The sequence below is a fragment of the Lates calcarifer genome, linkage group LG20 (genome assembly GCF_001640805.2).
Source record: "Lates calcarifer isolate ASB-BC8 linkage group LG20, TLL_Latcal_v3, whole genome shotgun sequence".
NCBI lineage: Eukaryota > Metazoa > Chordata > Actinopteri > Centropomidae > Lates > Lates calcarifer.
In genome coordinates, this window is record NC_066852.1 from 15,914,787 (window position 1) to 15,929,395 (window position 14,609).

Below are 14,609 nucleotides of genomic sequence, written 5' to 3' on the forward strand. Positions count from 1 at the left end.
AAAATGTGAAACTGAGGATGAGGATATACAGTATGTTGGGATGAAGTTAATGAGGGAAGGTGTGAGGATGGAGATGAGGGTGACGTCAGGTGAGGATGACTGTGATAAAGGTGAGAAAAATCAACGAGGAAAAAATGGTGGGGGATGATGATGACGCCCCGGGATGAGGAGGGGTCTGAAGGTGCACGAGGATGAGGAGGATGACAACAGGGGGAGTGGGAGGAGGTGGTGGTGGTGGCGGCTGTATAGCGACGGGGGGGCTTGCGGTGTCGTGACGTCACCGCGAGGCGTGCTGCAGAGCGCTGGCGAAGAAAAAGCAAGGCAGCGCTGCGGAGACGCAACCAAAGCGCTGATTACCGCGGACGCAGCGTTTACGCGCAGCCGACGCATAAAGTGGATTTACTGAACACCTGCATGGGGAAACTCTGAGGCTTTGTTCCGGTTTTTTTTTCCTCCCTTGTCGTCTGCCTCTGCTGGGAACCAACTGGTGAGTAGAAAACACTCACACACACCTTGTCTGGCAAGTCGCTGTGTTTTAGATCTGGGAACCGGTCAGGAGGTTCAGCTGGCACCTCGCTGTTGGCCGTTTTACGCTCTGGATGTTCCAAACATGAATCCCATATAAGTCTGCGTTAGGCATGCTGGAGAAAATTAAATGCTAATAAGTGCTGCTGAATCCATTAAGCGACGCATGTCGTCTGCTAGTTGGGATCTATAGAGAAGCTGTGGTGGCCGGAGAGAGGCCGGAGAGAGTGGACTGAGCACAGCTGCATATCTGGAACTGAACAACTACTTCGCCTGAAGAAATAGAAGTTAGAAACTTAAAAAGAGTGAGTGTCCGAGCATCGCTGTCAGTCAGATGTAGCAAATAGTCTGCATGCCTTAAATGAAACCAAATAAATATTTAAATAAGTACATAAAGTGCAGGCGTGTGCGCGCAGTGAAGCACGCGGCGACAGAGCAGAGCTTTGTGAAGATTTACTGAGGACATAAAAACAGCAAAGGGATTCCTGTAGATAAGAGGGGCTCTGTGTGTGTGTGTGTGTGTGTGTGTGTGTGTAATATTCATGGCAATGGTTTAATAATGTTGGGTTAGGGGGTGGTACTGAGGGCCCTAAACATAAAGATCTACGTGAAAACGTTTCATATCAAAACAGAATAAACTGTTTGATTCTGAGTTGCTGTTTAGTGAAGGTTCTTATTATATTACTTCGTTGTGGCTTCATTGCCTTGGAATTTTCGTTTTATTGTTTTAATGGTATTTATTATCAGTTGAGTCGTCATATATTTTTTGCACTTGTTGAAAATAAAACAGAGAATTCAGATGTTAGAAGACAGAGTCCAACGTGAATGTGAAGTTTCCTGTGTTACAGCACTGTTGGTTGCTGTTTTTGAACGAACTTCAATATATTCAGCGAAAATTATAGATTATATACTTCTAACACTATTTGGTTGAAGAGAAGGAAAAAAAATGTGTTTGACTTTTAAAGAAAAAACTGCAGGAAAATGTCTCCTGATTCAACTTCTCTTGTTCTGTTTTTCAGGCAACTGGAATGGAACTGAATCTGTCGAAGAATGTGATTTCTTGTGGGGACCCAGGTATGACTCGTTCAAACGATTTCAGTTGCCTTTGAAAGAATAAGCGTTTTTAAAATATATATATATATATATATATATATATATATATATATATATATATATATAATTTTGATCATATTTATCCTCTGATACCAAACTGGAGATTATCGTGGAAATGTATGAAAAAATAAAAGCTGTTGTAAGTCATGGTCAGAGTCTGTTAGTGGTAAATCTCACAGCACACAGGATGTGCGTGTTCACAGGCATCTGCTTTTAGGCTGTTAGGGCACAATATGTATGATATGTGGCGAATTAATGCGCAGGGCATTTTACCACATGCTGATGTGCGGAAATATCAGATGATGAGATGCAAATGGGAGCACGCGGAAATCAAATGAGAGCAGACTGAAGCAAAGTTTTCAACAAAGTAACCTACAGTGGAGTTTAACTGAGAGTAATCTGCTTTATTTTTGTGTCTGGTTTCTGGTGATGATGATGTTTTCCTGGTGAGGTTTTTTTTTCTCCTTTGAAAAGTGGAAACAACATCAAGCCAGATGGACAGAAAAAGACAAAAAGCTCTATTCATAAGAAAAGGTTTCGTGTAATATTTGTCTTGTAACAACAAATGAGATTTCAGGTTGGAGGCTGGACATAATCACAGACCAAATAAAAAGGACGTAAAACGGAGACGTGAAAACTTCAGAAAATATCCAGAGTTTTAGATATTTAAATGCTGGACATGCAGATGAAACTGGTTGTGTACAATCTATTTAAACTTGAGTTTCTTTTAGGAAATAATCACCTATAATAAAATAAAACAAAGCAGCTTCAGCTTAGAGTTCAGATGCAGAACACTAGCTGGACACAGGTTGGAGACATAATTAGAATAAAGTCAATCTGGCTGGAGGAGGTTAGGGTTACTGCGTATGTGCTTGTATTTGTGCTGGTGGAGAAAATTCAAGCAAAATGGCCTTTCATTAACGTTGTGGTGTGATCCATGTGTCAGATGGAAAATATCAGTTTTTATTGTTTTGTTTTTTTTGAGTCAAAACTCATTTTTTGTGAGTATGTTGACATATTGAGAACTAATTCCACCTCAGCTCAAGTTATCAGCCTTTTAATTTTTTTTCTATAAACCCACAGTAAACGGCTGCTGGGCTGTGGAAACATACAGTATGATGAATGTATGCATAGAGAGCAGGCGTTTAAATTATTTTAAAATTATTTTCTGGATCATTTTCTGGTCTTTTAAGACGATTTTCCCTCCTCTGAGTGTTCTCCCTGTATTAGCCATTAAAGGTTGTTTTATTTACACCTGCATCTCCTCTGTCAGGTTGTTTGTTGGTTGTTAGGCTCCCAGGTCAAACAGGCCTTGGACCGAGCAGGGAAACCATCACCAAGGCAATAATCAGCCCTGTCCTTCTCCTGTTACCCACCGTGTCCTGTTACATCTCCGCTGCTGCCCTGCCTCTGAGTCTGCTCGTCAGCTTTAATTTTCTATATGCTTTGTTTTCCGGGCCCGGTGGTCAGCTTCGCTTCGCTCGCCTTACAAGTTAAAGAGCGATAAAAATTAAAAACAAAAATACACCGAGACTATAATTTTCGAGGTGTGTTTGGTGTGTGATTAACGACGTTCGCTCGAGTTTATTTTCACTTCTCGGGGGAAAGAAAAAAAATATGAGTGTTTGCATTGCCACTGGCCTTTAACCTGTCCTGCCGGATGGAAAGGCTTTTTAACTCATCCATCACACGCAAGTGCCCTCCAGAGCGGAGGAGGAGGGAGCGGGACGCAGGCAGGGATGCAGGCTGAGGAGGCTGGGTATTTAGATTAACCCCCCTCTCTCTTTCTCTCCATCTATTAGCCTGTAATATCTGCTGGAGGACAGGGGAAGGTAGAATCACAGGAACTCCTCCATGGAAAATCTCCATGTGCTGTAAATCCTGTAATATTCCTGTGGGGACTTAAAGGGTCAGTGGTTCTGATGTGATCTTATTGTGATCTTTTTTTTATATTCTAATATTAGGGAAAGGGCAAACATATTAAAGCCTGTAAGTGGTCTACACGATTTTCCAAAACGAGCGGTTTTTCTGATCATATCGTATTATATTTTCTGAATGTATTATGGGGTGACTCAAGGTTTATTTTCAGGCTACAACTAAACTGCTGCTCTTAAAAAAAAAATCACCGTACACTGACTCACACGGCCGTGCGTACTTCACACATGGATCAATGTATCCATTAACTCCTAATCAACACGTAACCTACATTCAGCCCTTACAGCCTGCATAGTAAAAACCACCTGCTGACACTACGGGATGACCAGGTCGTGGGAGTCACTTTTTGCAAAATGCATCATCAACGGCTTTTCCGCTCACCCCCCTCTTACGGGTCACACGCTTCAGCTGAATGTGTCTTGTTTCCTGCGCCAAATATCTCCTAACAACCATTTTACGCACTTCAGCTTAGAAAGTGAATAAGCAGGTAGAGGATGGAGGTTTCCTACCAGAGGGTTTTTCGGTATAGGCTACAGACCTTGTTACAGGCCGTGACTGCACACAACATGCCACCATGGCGCACGTTGGAGCTGAGATCCGCTTAAAAAAAATCAACATTTGTGGAAACGGTTGATCCATTTCCTGGACACTCAGATCTTTTCATTACAACGAATTCATGCCACAGGCTCGTAATGTGTATAAATGTGATAAAGGAGCCCCTCAAATGCGCTGTGCAGAGAGAGAGAGAGAGAGAGAGGCTGAACAAATATAGATGGGAAAAGGCAAGTGATTGTTGAGAGCTTGCACAATTGCCTTTTGAGAAGGGGCCTTCGGGGGCAGTTTTCCGGTCGGACGGGGATCTCGTGTCATAAGTCACTGTCATACAATGGCCGAAAATGCTCGAGACTGGCGCCGGGTGACAGTCCCGAGTCTCAGCCGGTGCGCATTTACCTGACACACGTCGGCTACAGGCTGAGCAGCAAACAAGTCAGCAGGGTCAGATGCTCCCAGGTTGCAGGAGAGACTAATAACTAGTCACTAGTCTGTGATCAACCTGGAGAAATAAATAAGCAATTTGATCTTATTTATGTTTTCCAGGGATCTCGTTCGCCATAGGCGCAAGTGCGCAGAGACACAGATATGTGTCCTTTAATGATCGGCATTTTAGCCACTCGCTGAAACCAATCTTGCCGCAGGGTTGGACAGTTTGATTTGTGCCATTTGTAACCGAAAAGACTTAATTCAGAGGGAGAAGATATCATAGGTTTCAACATAGGATCACACCCCGAACCACAACACGTTAGGCCTTTTTAACTAATCACAGACAGTATCACAGTATCAGTATCACTTTCTAAATGTATTGGTTAAATGTTTGTGTGAGACGTGTTTTCTTCAAATAAAAAACACAGCTTCTTAAGGTCTACTACAATATCCTTTATGATTTAAGGTCAGTTATGCGAGTATAGGCCCAATACATTGATGTCCCCGACCAGAGCCCGGATTGGATGAAAAAGAAGCTACAGAAAAAATAAACTGCTGCTTGTATCGGTTTGAAATAAAAGCTTCCCAGAATGCACCGGGTCCACTTAAAACCTTAAAGTATTACTACAAGGCCTCGCCAGGCACAATGATTTCAAACTAATCGAAATCAAGAAGTTGTATGACCAGCAGGCGCCGCTGCGTTTTCTAACAAAAGATGTTTTGAGTTTTGTTTTTTTTTTTTGCAAGTTTTACTGCACGTTCTACTCCTCCAGCGCAGATACACACTGAGAGCAGCAAGTCAGCAATCTGGGCCAATCTCCAGCTCTGAGCACAGGCTGCTCAGAGGGTTACAGTTCATTTTAACTGCTCTGTGAGGCAAAGCAAAGAACTGGGCATGCGTGACCGAGATGACAGATTATAATCCGACCAGAAAACACCCTGACATTACAACGTATGATTTGAATTTTTATTTTCGAATTCCCCTTCCGAGCTTCATCTGAATTATTCCACGTGACCTGATTGGATTTAAGCTTGACGATGCACTAAATAGTTCCTGCCATTTAGGCGTCATCCGTCCACCCCAGTAGCCATATTCAGGTTATCTGTAATCAGATTATATCATCCATCCATCGCAATGTGGCTCGTGCTGAAAGGTTGGGATCGAGCTGTGCGTTAGAGCAGAGTGCGTGTTGTGGGGGTTTAGAGCGAGTTTTGAATGAAGATTGAATGTAAACCGGTGGCTGTGTGGGGACGGTGCAGCTCACACACAGATCTGCTGCTGTCAACAGATTATGATTCATTGTCGTAGTTGGTAGAAAGCAGCCTGGTGTTGGCCCTGCTGGCTTCAGAAAACACAGTCCAGGTACAAAACACGGTGTCTTAAGCAATGAGAGAGAGAGAGACTTGATTCTTGATCTGGCCTTTATTAGTCCTGATTGCTCAGTCCTCAAAGCACCCACGAGCTGATGGAGCGACACTTGTCAGTTTACAGTGCGCGTGATTCATACAAACAATCGCGCACTATTCATGCTGGGGAAACTTGGCGGGTCCGCGTTAGATGGCAAATGTTTATTCACCTCGGTACATATCCGAGATGTGCATTGTGCGTGCGCGCGTGTGTGTTTGTGTGTGTAAGCGCACCCAGCTGCGTTGTTGCGCTGAACACATTCAAACATGTCTGAGTGAATAAAAGGCCCATTTTACTCTCGGAGAGCAAAGCGTCGCACTGCGCGCTCCCGACAACTGAAGAGAAAAAAAAGGCACGTGAACGCTGCAAAAAATGTCCACGTTAAGCACAAATGTAGTTTAATACTGAGCCTTAAAGTCTGCTAAGTGAACACACTGTACACTATAGGGTAGAGTGGCTTGTTGCAGAGTCTGTGGGTCACTTTTTTTCTTTTCTCGCTGCATCTAAACGCGAAAATATTTGCTGACTTGCATGCGACAAAACGCAGACTTCTAATTAATTAATGGTACCTCTTTCTCTCTCATTTGCTCCAGCTTGACGTCAGCCTAAATGTCTTGTTTGGGTGGATATTTTCTTGCAGCGGGAAAGTGGGTGGGACTGCTCATTTTGGGGAGGTTAAACGAAGCAGATGGGTGGGTCTCGCGCGTTGGTTGGAAGAGCCGGAGCTTCCTTCGGTCACAGCGGGCATAAGCTTTTCCCTCAAGCGGATAGAAGGAGAGCGCACTGGGCCGTCACTGCTGCAGAGGAGAGGAAGGGGAAAGGAAAGGGAAAAGGGGGGGCTGTGTCCTTTTTTTTCATTATTTCCTCGTTTTTCTCTTGTGTGTGGAAGAACAAGTCTCTCGTGGAAATTCTCCCTGTATGGTTCATCCTCTCATGTCGTGGTGTGTGTCTGGCAGCGGGTGGATTTTTTGTAGCGTAGCCGCCGCCGCCGCCGCCGCTGCTCCTGCTGCTGCTAAGGAAAGCTTTGTGCGCCCCCGGGATTCACCCCGTTTCCTCTTTGTACGCATCCTTCTCTTCAAGGTGGGATGAATTTGGACAGAATCGCAGAGGCAGCGAGAGCAGCACCGCCGCCCCGCGACGTGGCCCCCGCGTTTCATTTACCGAGAACTTCAAACAGCAGTCGAGAAACTTTAGAGAACTCAAGCAGCGAGTCTTCAGACACAGAGTTGGCAGGTACACAGTCAGAGTGCTTTTAGCAACTCGATTCCTTCTTTCTGAGTGCAGTAACAGTTTATTTTACGTCTCTTCAGGCACGTTCACGCTGGGCTGTCACAGAGGCATACCCGCCTGTTTAACTCTACAGGGCGAAAAGGGAGACAATATTCCAGCTAACATGTTTGTCCCTGTGTTTTCTTATTCTCACTGCAGTGACGATTTATTTCCATCTATTTCCGTGTGCTGCGCTGCATCATTTACATGGATGAAAATCCATCCAAACCCATTAGAAGTAAATCTTAATTTGGTCTTTTTCTAATGTGCAAAAATACAACAAAAATGGGGGGGGGTAGTCCAGTTTTGGTGCAGTTACACCCCGTTTTTTGTTTATTGCGCTGGCTGAACCAAATATTTGGCAGGATCCCGAGGTCTGTCAGGGAAAAATGTGCAGAACAGCCTGGCCTGCTGTCAGTAAATGCATTAAAACAAACTATAAATATTGGGCCCATCCACCAATCTAAACTGAAAGCCAGAAGGTCTGTATTAACAGTTCTTGGAGGAACTTTTTGTTCTTCAGCTTTGCCACATTTTTTAGAAAAACAAAAAGGCTCTTTCTTCCCCGTCTCAGCCCACTTGGGGAAGAAATAGCAAATATCATTCGTTCAGAATTTCCTCAGTTGAAATTTTTATGTGGCTTAAATTAAAAAATAATAATAATAATAATACAGTGGGCTCAGGTTGAAGTTGCTTCTTGTTTCTAGCAAACACTCAAGAGAGTGTTCCTTTTTTTGTGATTAACCTTTGCACGTGTTGACCCTTCAGTTTAATGAGGCAATCTTGTCATGACACGAATACAAGATAGCAGTTGGGAGATAAGGGTGGGCAGACCTCGTCGTAAAGAAAGTAATATTGACCGAGGCAGATCTAAAGTATGTTTGAAAGAATCGATGCAAAACTCCTAGACATGTTTGCAAATATTTGGATTTAAGCTGTCACTTCTCTTCTAGGGGGCTTATTTTTTATGAAGAACTTTGTAAACAATTTATTTATAGCCACAGCTTTGCTTGTTTCTTGCTGACAGGCCTTTTCAGTCATTGACCTTAAGCTTTAGTTTGCACGTTGCTTCGCCTAATTCCAGCCTGAATCGTCAAACCTTTAAGGTGCAAATACCAACTTTTTGAATGCAAAAAAATGTCCCTTATTAACACGCTGTTCAAATCAACCTGTAGCTGTTGCATGCAGTAATTTCACCCCGATTTTATGACCCGCAGAAAAGGAGAGGAGCGCTGAACACAGGAGCGATGACGGGAACGCGGACGACCCCAAGAAGAAGAAGCAGCGGCGGCAGAGGACTCACTTCACCAGCCAGCAGTTGCAAGAGCTGGAAGCCACTTTCCAGAGGAACCGCTACCCGGACATGAGCACCAGGGAGGAGATTGCCGTATGGACAAACCTGACCGAGGCCAGAGTCCGGGTAAGAGGCCCTTGGCTTGGCTTGGCTTAGTGTGGCAGGCAGACCGCCGAACCGTGCGTAAAGCGTGCGTAATGCGTGCGTAAAGACAATTTTACAAATAAATTCGAGCATACCTGGGTGGTTCTTTTGGGTGAGAGAATTCTTAAGCAATTACCTAAATAAATGAAATAATTCCAAAGCACATGAAGCCAAATAAATAATGAAATGCTGAGCCAAATGCACCAAAATAAATAATTATAAGAATTTAACTAATTTAAAAGTAATTCAGACAAAAAGAAAACACACTCCTACAGCGGCTTCATATCGGCGTCAGACTGTGTATGATAGGCGCGCTGAATTCAAATATAATATTTAAATTATTATTGACCGCTGATTTCCCTAATTTAATTTTTATTTTTTAATTTAACAAGACAGTGTAGAAAACCTTCCTCCACTGAGGCTGTCATCACAGACTCACTCACTCAGCATTTCTGTCTTATATCAGGACAGGCCGATAAAAGCATCCATTGTTAGATTGTATGTGGCATACTGTGTATACTGTGCCCTTACTGACTGACTCCATCCCTTTTCAGAGTTCAGGTAAACTGCAGCAGTGACTTTAAACATCTCAGTCAGTTAGAAGTTAAATCTGTGATATAACTCAGAGACACGCTGAAGAAAACCCGTTGACAAAAAGTGGGATATTTTCAAAAAACCGTCGTGTTAACAGATATTAAGTTGCAGTCATCCCTGACTGTCAGCCGCAATGCATCCAAAGAGTAAGTCCTCCATTATTAAAGCTTAATTCTGAACACAGCGCGCGCCATTCTGACACGAGCAGGAATAGAAAAACTGCGCGTAAAAAACACAAGTTCATATTTCATTTTTAATTTTTTTTTTTAGCAGAAACACAAGCCTGTCTTTAACTATCCTGCTCTGTTGGAAATGGCACATGCTTTAAAGGGTGTTTCCGCGCGTGCTAATGGAGCCAATAGAGGATTTGTCTTTTCATGACATCATCACCAGTCTGGACCCTTATTTCTCCCAAGTTGGAGGAGACTGCTCATGTCGCCAATCCTACCTGTGGCTGGCTGAGCAGTGGACAGAAACAGTGTGTGATTATATTTGTTTAGGGAGGGTGCAGCAGCAGCAAGGACACACATTTACAACATGGAAATTTAAATATTTGAATAATATCTTGTTTAAAATTATTTTAATCACAAGAGATAGTCGAAGGATTATATTAGGAATTCTTAAAAGTGCCTTAAGAAAATGCAGGCAACACTATATGCTGTTTTTATATGCACAGGTAACAATGCTGGCTGCTCTTCCCCCAGAAAAAAAAATCTGTGGATGCTAGAAACGTGCGTTAAACACAAAACAATTGCACTTGGTTTTCATTTACAGCAACTGGCGCCTGACGGCCGGGCCTTGCAAAATCCACCGTCTCAAATTGCATAAAAATGCATACAGCTATTTAAAGTGCAAAGAGGGGGGAAAAAGTGAAAAAAGTCTCAGAACAAGTTTAGAGAGCTGGATTTTCTGTTCTCGAGCCAAGAAGGGGTGAATTTCAAAACAGTGCAGCCTTTACTGTGCGCGGAGTGAAAGAGAAAAACAGTGCAAAGAGCGCGGCGTGACACAGAGCAGACTGAAGATTTCATATTCATATCCGAGCATTTAATAAAATGTTTTGACGTTTTAAAGTTGTTTGGATCTTTTAAGGTCATCGGTGTTTAATCAAGCCTGACAGATAATGCACTGAGATTGAATTATATGTGTGGGCTCACATTTGTTGAATGATACCATCGTTAAATGAGGTTTTTGCTCATTAACATGCATGGAAAACCTTTTATTACATTTTTTAGTTTTTATTTTTTGCTCGGTTCAGGAAGCTGAAGCCTCGCACGAGCCGTGGCGGTGCTGTGAGGTTCTGCTCTGTCACCATCGCTCACGTCTTTGTGGACAATTTGTCCGCAGCACCCTGTTCCCCGTGCGGCTATAAATAGCCTCCGCCGGGCCCAGTCTGGTGATACCACTTGTAAACTGTTTCTACTATGAATTAAAAAATGGCTCGCAGAGTGCCAGCTAACGGAGATTTTGTCAGGTTTCGATAAGGGGTGAGGAAATCCAGAGGCACGTTTCTGATTCATTTACAGTCATCCACTGTGTGTGTTTGACTCATGGTGTAAACTTGTTGGTTTTATTTTGGGCAGTCTGACCTATATACTAATATATGCACACACACAAGTGTAGGCAGTCATTTTAAAGGGATACATAATGTCTGAAAAAGATGACTATATTAAATTAAAAATATATATATATTAAACACATCCGTGAATCAAAACACATTTATGTTACTATTTTTATTTCAATTATGTGATTTATAAACTTCTATTTTATCCAGCAATTTTTTTTTTTTTTTTTTTTTTGCATTTTGTCGCCGTGTAAAGGGTCATTTCAATGAAATATTCGTAATAAATACATTTCATTTTTCAATGATTTTGCAACGATTGTTGAGAAAAGTTATTTTAAAGTTATATAATTACATTTCTGTACTTCCGCAGAGCTCATTTACCACTTCCTGCGCAAATGACTAAACATAAATCTAAATAAATGTGGCTTTAAAAAATGTTTTTTTGTTGTTTGTTTTTTTAAATGGCCAGTTATAAACAAACAACCAACTAACCAAACAAAAAGCAGCAATTTGGAGCCGGCAGCCTGTCATTGTTTCACCATCCACGGTTTCATTCACATTAAAGACTTTGTTTTCAAACACACCGATTCTTTGCAAATTAAAGGGAATTTTTATTGGACGCATTTGAAGCTGAAGACTGTGCAGCTGCTCCTCGGATTTAAACCCGGCTTCTGTTGCAGCAAACCGGACTGACAGTGCGGATTTTAGTAGGAAAAGACAATTAGTACCAAATCCAGTTTGATGTGTTGACTCGGAGGAGGGGTGGAGAGGGGGGGTTGTAACAGCTCTAATACAAACCCCCAGTCAAGACTTTGTTGTTCAAAAACTGAGGATAAATTTCACTCTGTCTAAAGTCACTTCTGTGACCATGATGAATAAATAACTGGTATATTTATGGAGCCTAACTGAAAAGTTTGACGACTTTGTGCGTTTCCTCAAATGATCATAAATACAGTATAAACGTTTTTTTTCTGTGTTTACAAAGTGTTGTAAATAAATCTTTGGACATCCGAGAACATTAATCAAACGAAGGTGGATTTAAGGAGCTGTCGATCAATTTATGTTCAGTTCAGTTTCACATTTTGAATTTTACTCGAAGTCTTCGGATTGTGCCTCTAAAATATTTAAATCCTAAGATTCTTTTTTTAATGTCCCATGCAAATGAATGACAGCAACAGTCAAAGATAATTAACTCAACTAAAATTTTAAATATCACATATTAGAAAATCTTTATTTGTGTGCTGTGTCCTAAAGACCCACACACTCTGTAGGCAGCAGCATTTTTCGGGCTCTAAAACGGCTTTGTGATATTTGAAGAGTTTGGGGCTATTACTACTTGTGGAATGACAAATAATAATAATGACCAGGAGCCCTCTGCTCCACTGTGAAGCTGTTCATATCCGCAGCTCTAACTCTGTGTGCCTCCTCCAGGTGTGGTTCAAAAACCGCCGGGCCAAGTGGAGGAAGCGGGAGCGGAACCAGCAGATGGACCTGTGCAAGAACAGCTACCTGCCGCAGTTCAGCGGCCTCATGCAGCCTTACGACGACATGTACCCGGCCTACACCTACAACAACTGGACCAACAAGGGCCTCACCCCGGCGCCGCTCTCCACCAAGAACTTCACCTTCTTCAACTCCATGAGCCCCCTCACCTCGCAGTCCATGTTCTCGGCGCCCAACTCCATCTCCTCCATGACCATGGCCTCCGGGATGGGCCACTCCGCCGTGCCGGGTATGCCCACCCCGGGTCTAAACAACATCAGCAACCTGAACGGGATCGGCACGTCCAGCATCAACTCGGCCATGTCATCGTCCGCGTGTCCGTACGGGCCCCCCGGCTCTCCGTACAGCGTTTACCGGGACACTTGCAACTCCAGCCTGGCCACCCTCAGACTCAAATCCAAACAGCATCCAACTTTTGGATACAGCGGCCTGCAGAGCCCGGGGTCCAGCCTCAACGCCTGTCAATACAACAGCTGACGGGCCAAAAGCGGGGCCTAAAATTATTTACAAATATAAATAAATATATATGTGATGATGAACGGACACGGTGTCAGAGCTTAGAGGCTATACCTGCGGATGGGGGGAGGAAAAAAAAAAATCAAAGACAACTAAACTGGATTAGTTGCAATCATTTTTCATAAAAAGAAAACATGGATTATGCGGGTTATATGTGTTTACCAATGAACTTGCACAGCAATTGAAATGTCCAGGTTTTTTTAAATGATGAAGACGTGTTACATTGCTGCATTGTACATACATAAATGTAAATATATACAGGCCTAACATATGAAACAGACGATGGGATTTTTTTTTCTTTTTTTTTTTTTTTTTTTTGGCGCTTGCTTGCTTTTGAAGACTGTGGCTTTAGGGGAGGTTCTCGACCAAAATAAGGATTTGCAAGAAAAAAAAAATAAAATAAAGCGTCGAGCCTTATCATGAGTCCAGACTCAGTGAGGGGGGGAAAAAAGAAATCTTGCCTTGTACATATTTTATACCGCTTCTGTGTGCTTTCTATTTACCGTCTATGCAGGATGCCCACCGGCCCAGTTTTGACTCCGTTCAGTGACTTTTACTTTTAAAAATGTTTTTATTTTCCATTTTGTTTGCTGAGATAGAAAAACCCGCCCGCATGTTTAACTTGAGTGCAACGTGTTTTGTACGATAATGTAAGACTTTGCAGAAGTTAAGTTCATTAGCCTAAAAAAAAAAAAAAACTGTATACAAAAAGGTGATTCCAAGTCCTCATGTGTTTATGGTAACATGTTTGTTTGAATAAACTCCAGGAAAAGAGAGGTTTATTTCAAGTATGTTTTAGAGGAGTCTTTGTTTCACGGGACGAGCGAAAGAAAGAAGTTGGCGAAATATTCTGCTATTGATCCACTCAGTTTAAAAAAAGATTATCTCAGAAATATGAAGATTTTTAAGGATTAAATGGGACTAGCCAGTAGTTATCTGGGCTTTAATCACGATATATATTTTTTCTTTTATTAATTCTAAAGCTTATACCCGTTTTATTTTTTCCGTTTCTTTACTACATTTTCTACATTATTCGCATCTTGCAAACTTCCAGACCTTAACATCTAAATTTCTAGTAATTAACAGGGTCATTGTCTAAAACCTCTCTTAATATTACAGGCTATTGTTATTTGGTGAGTTTGATCACTGCAATGTCTCATCGCTCACTGCGGAGAACAGTCCTATATGCCTCTGATGTGTTTTATTTTATAACATACGGTGTCCAAATGAGATTTATGATTATTTCTACTTGATCTTTGCTCTCATCACGCTATTATAATAACACACACGATTTAATTTGGCCTCGCTCAGGCTGAGGTTTGGCAGACACCCGCACCTTTTTTTCCTCTGGGCCGAATCCCATTTTCATTACTGTACGTGGTTTGGTGCGTCTCCACCTCAGGTGATTAAATCCAACCTGCATATTTGAGATTAATCACAGGATGTATTTTAAAGAAAAGCAGAACTCAAGCCCAAAATGCTCTGAAACCGACTCCAGTGTCTGAAAATGCGTCAAAACACCGTGGAAAAAAACGGTCTCTTACTCCTTCCGCTGGCGACAATCTCGGGCACGTTTATCCATGTGCACGCAAAATGAATTCAATCAATACCATATCTTGTTTTCTGACACCTGCAGAAATCCCCATATCTATATTACTCTCCATTAGACTGATATTAGCGCGCTGCACATGTGTAGCAGCGATGATTGTGTGCTTTAACTGATAGTGCACTGTGAAGGGAGGACGTTAGGATTACAGGCACTTTAA

At 42.2% G+C, this 14,609-nt stretch overlaps 1 protein-coding gene across 3 annotated transcripts; it reads left to right on the plus strand.

Annotated features, from left to right (window-relative positions):
- Positions 1-310: 310 nt before the first annotated feature.
- On the plus strand, positions 311-13,631 carry pitx1 (paired-like homeodomain 1). Of its 3 annotated transcripts, XM_051078405.1 has the most exons (5): positions 311-487; positions 1,545-1,599; positions 7,043-7,195; positions 8,449-8,651; positions 12,256-13,631. In XM_051078405.1, the coding sequence occupies exons 2-5, from the start codon at positions 1,554-1,556 to the stop codon at positions 12,802-12,804; spliced, it is 951 nt and encodes a 316-aa protein (XP_050934362.1). In that variant the 5' UTR covers positions 311-487; positions 1,545-1,553; the 3' UTR covers positions 12,805-13,631. The 3 variants fall into 3 exon arrangements, with proteins under 3 accessions (XP_050934362.1, XP_018548129.1, XP_018548130.1); XM_018692613.2 differs by lacking the exon at positions 7,043-7,195 and having other exon boundaries at positions 312-487; XM_018692614.2 differs by lacking the exons at positions 311-487; positions 7,043-7,195 and adding an exon at positions 724-830.
- Positions 13,632-14,609: the final 978 nt, after the last annotated feature.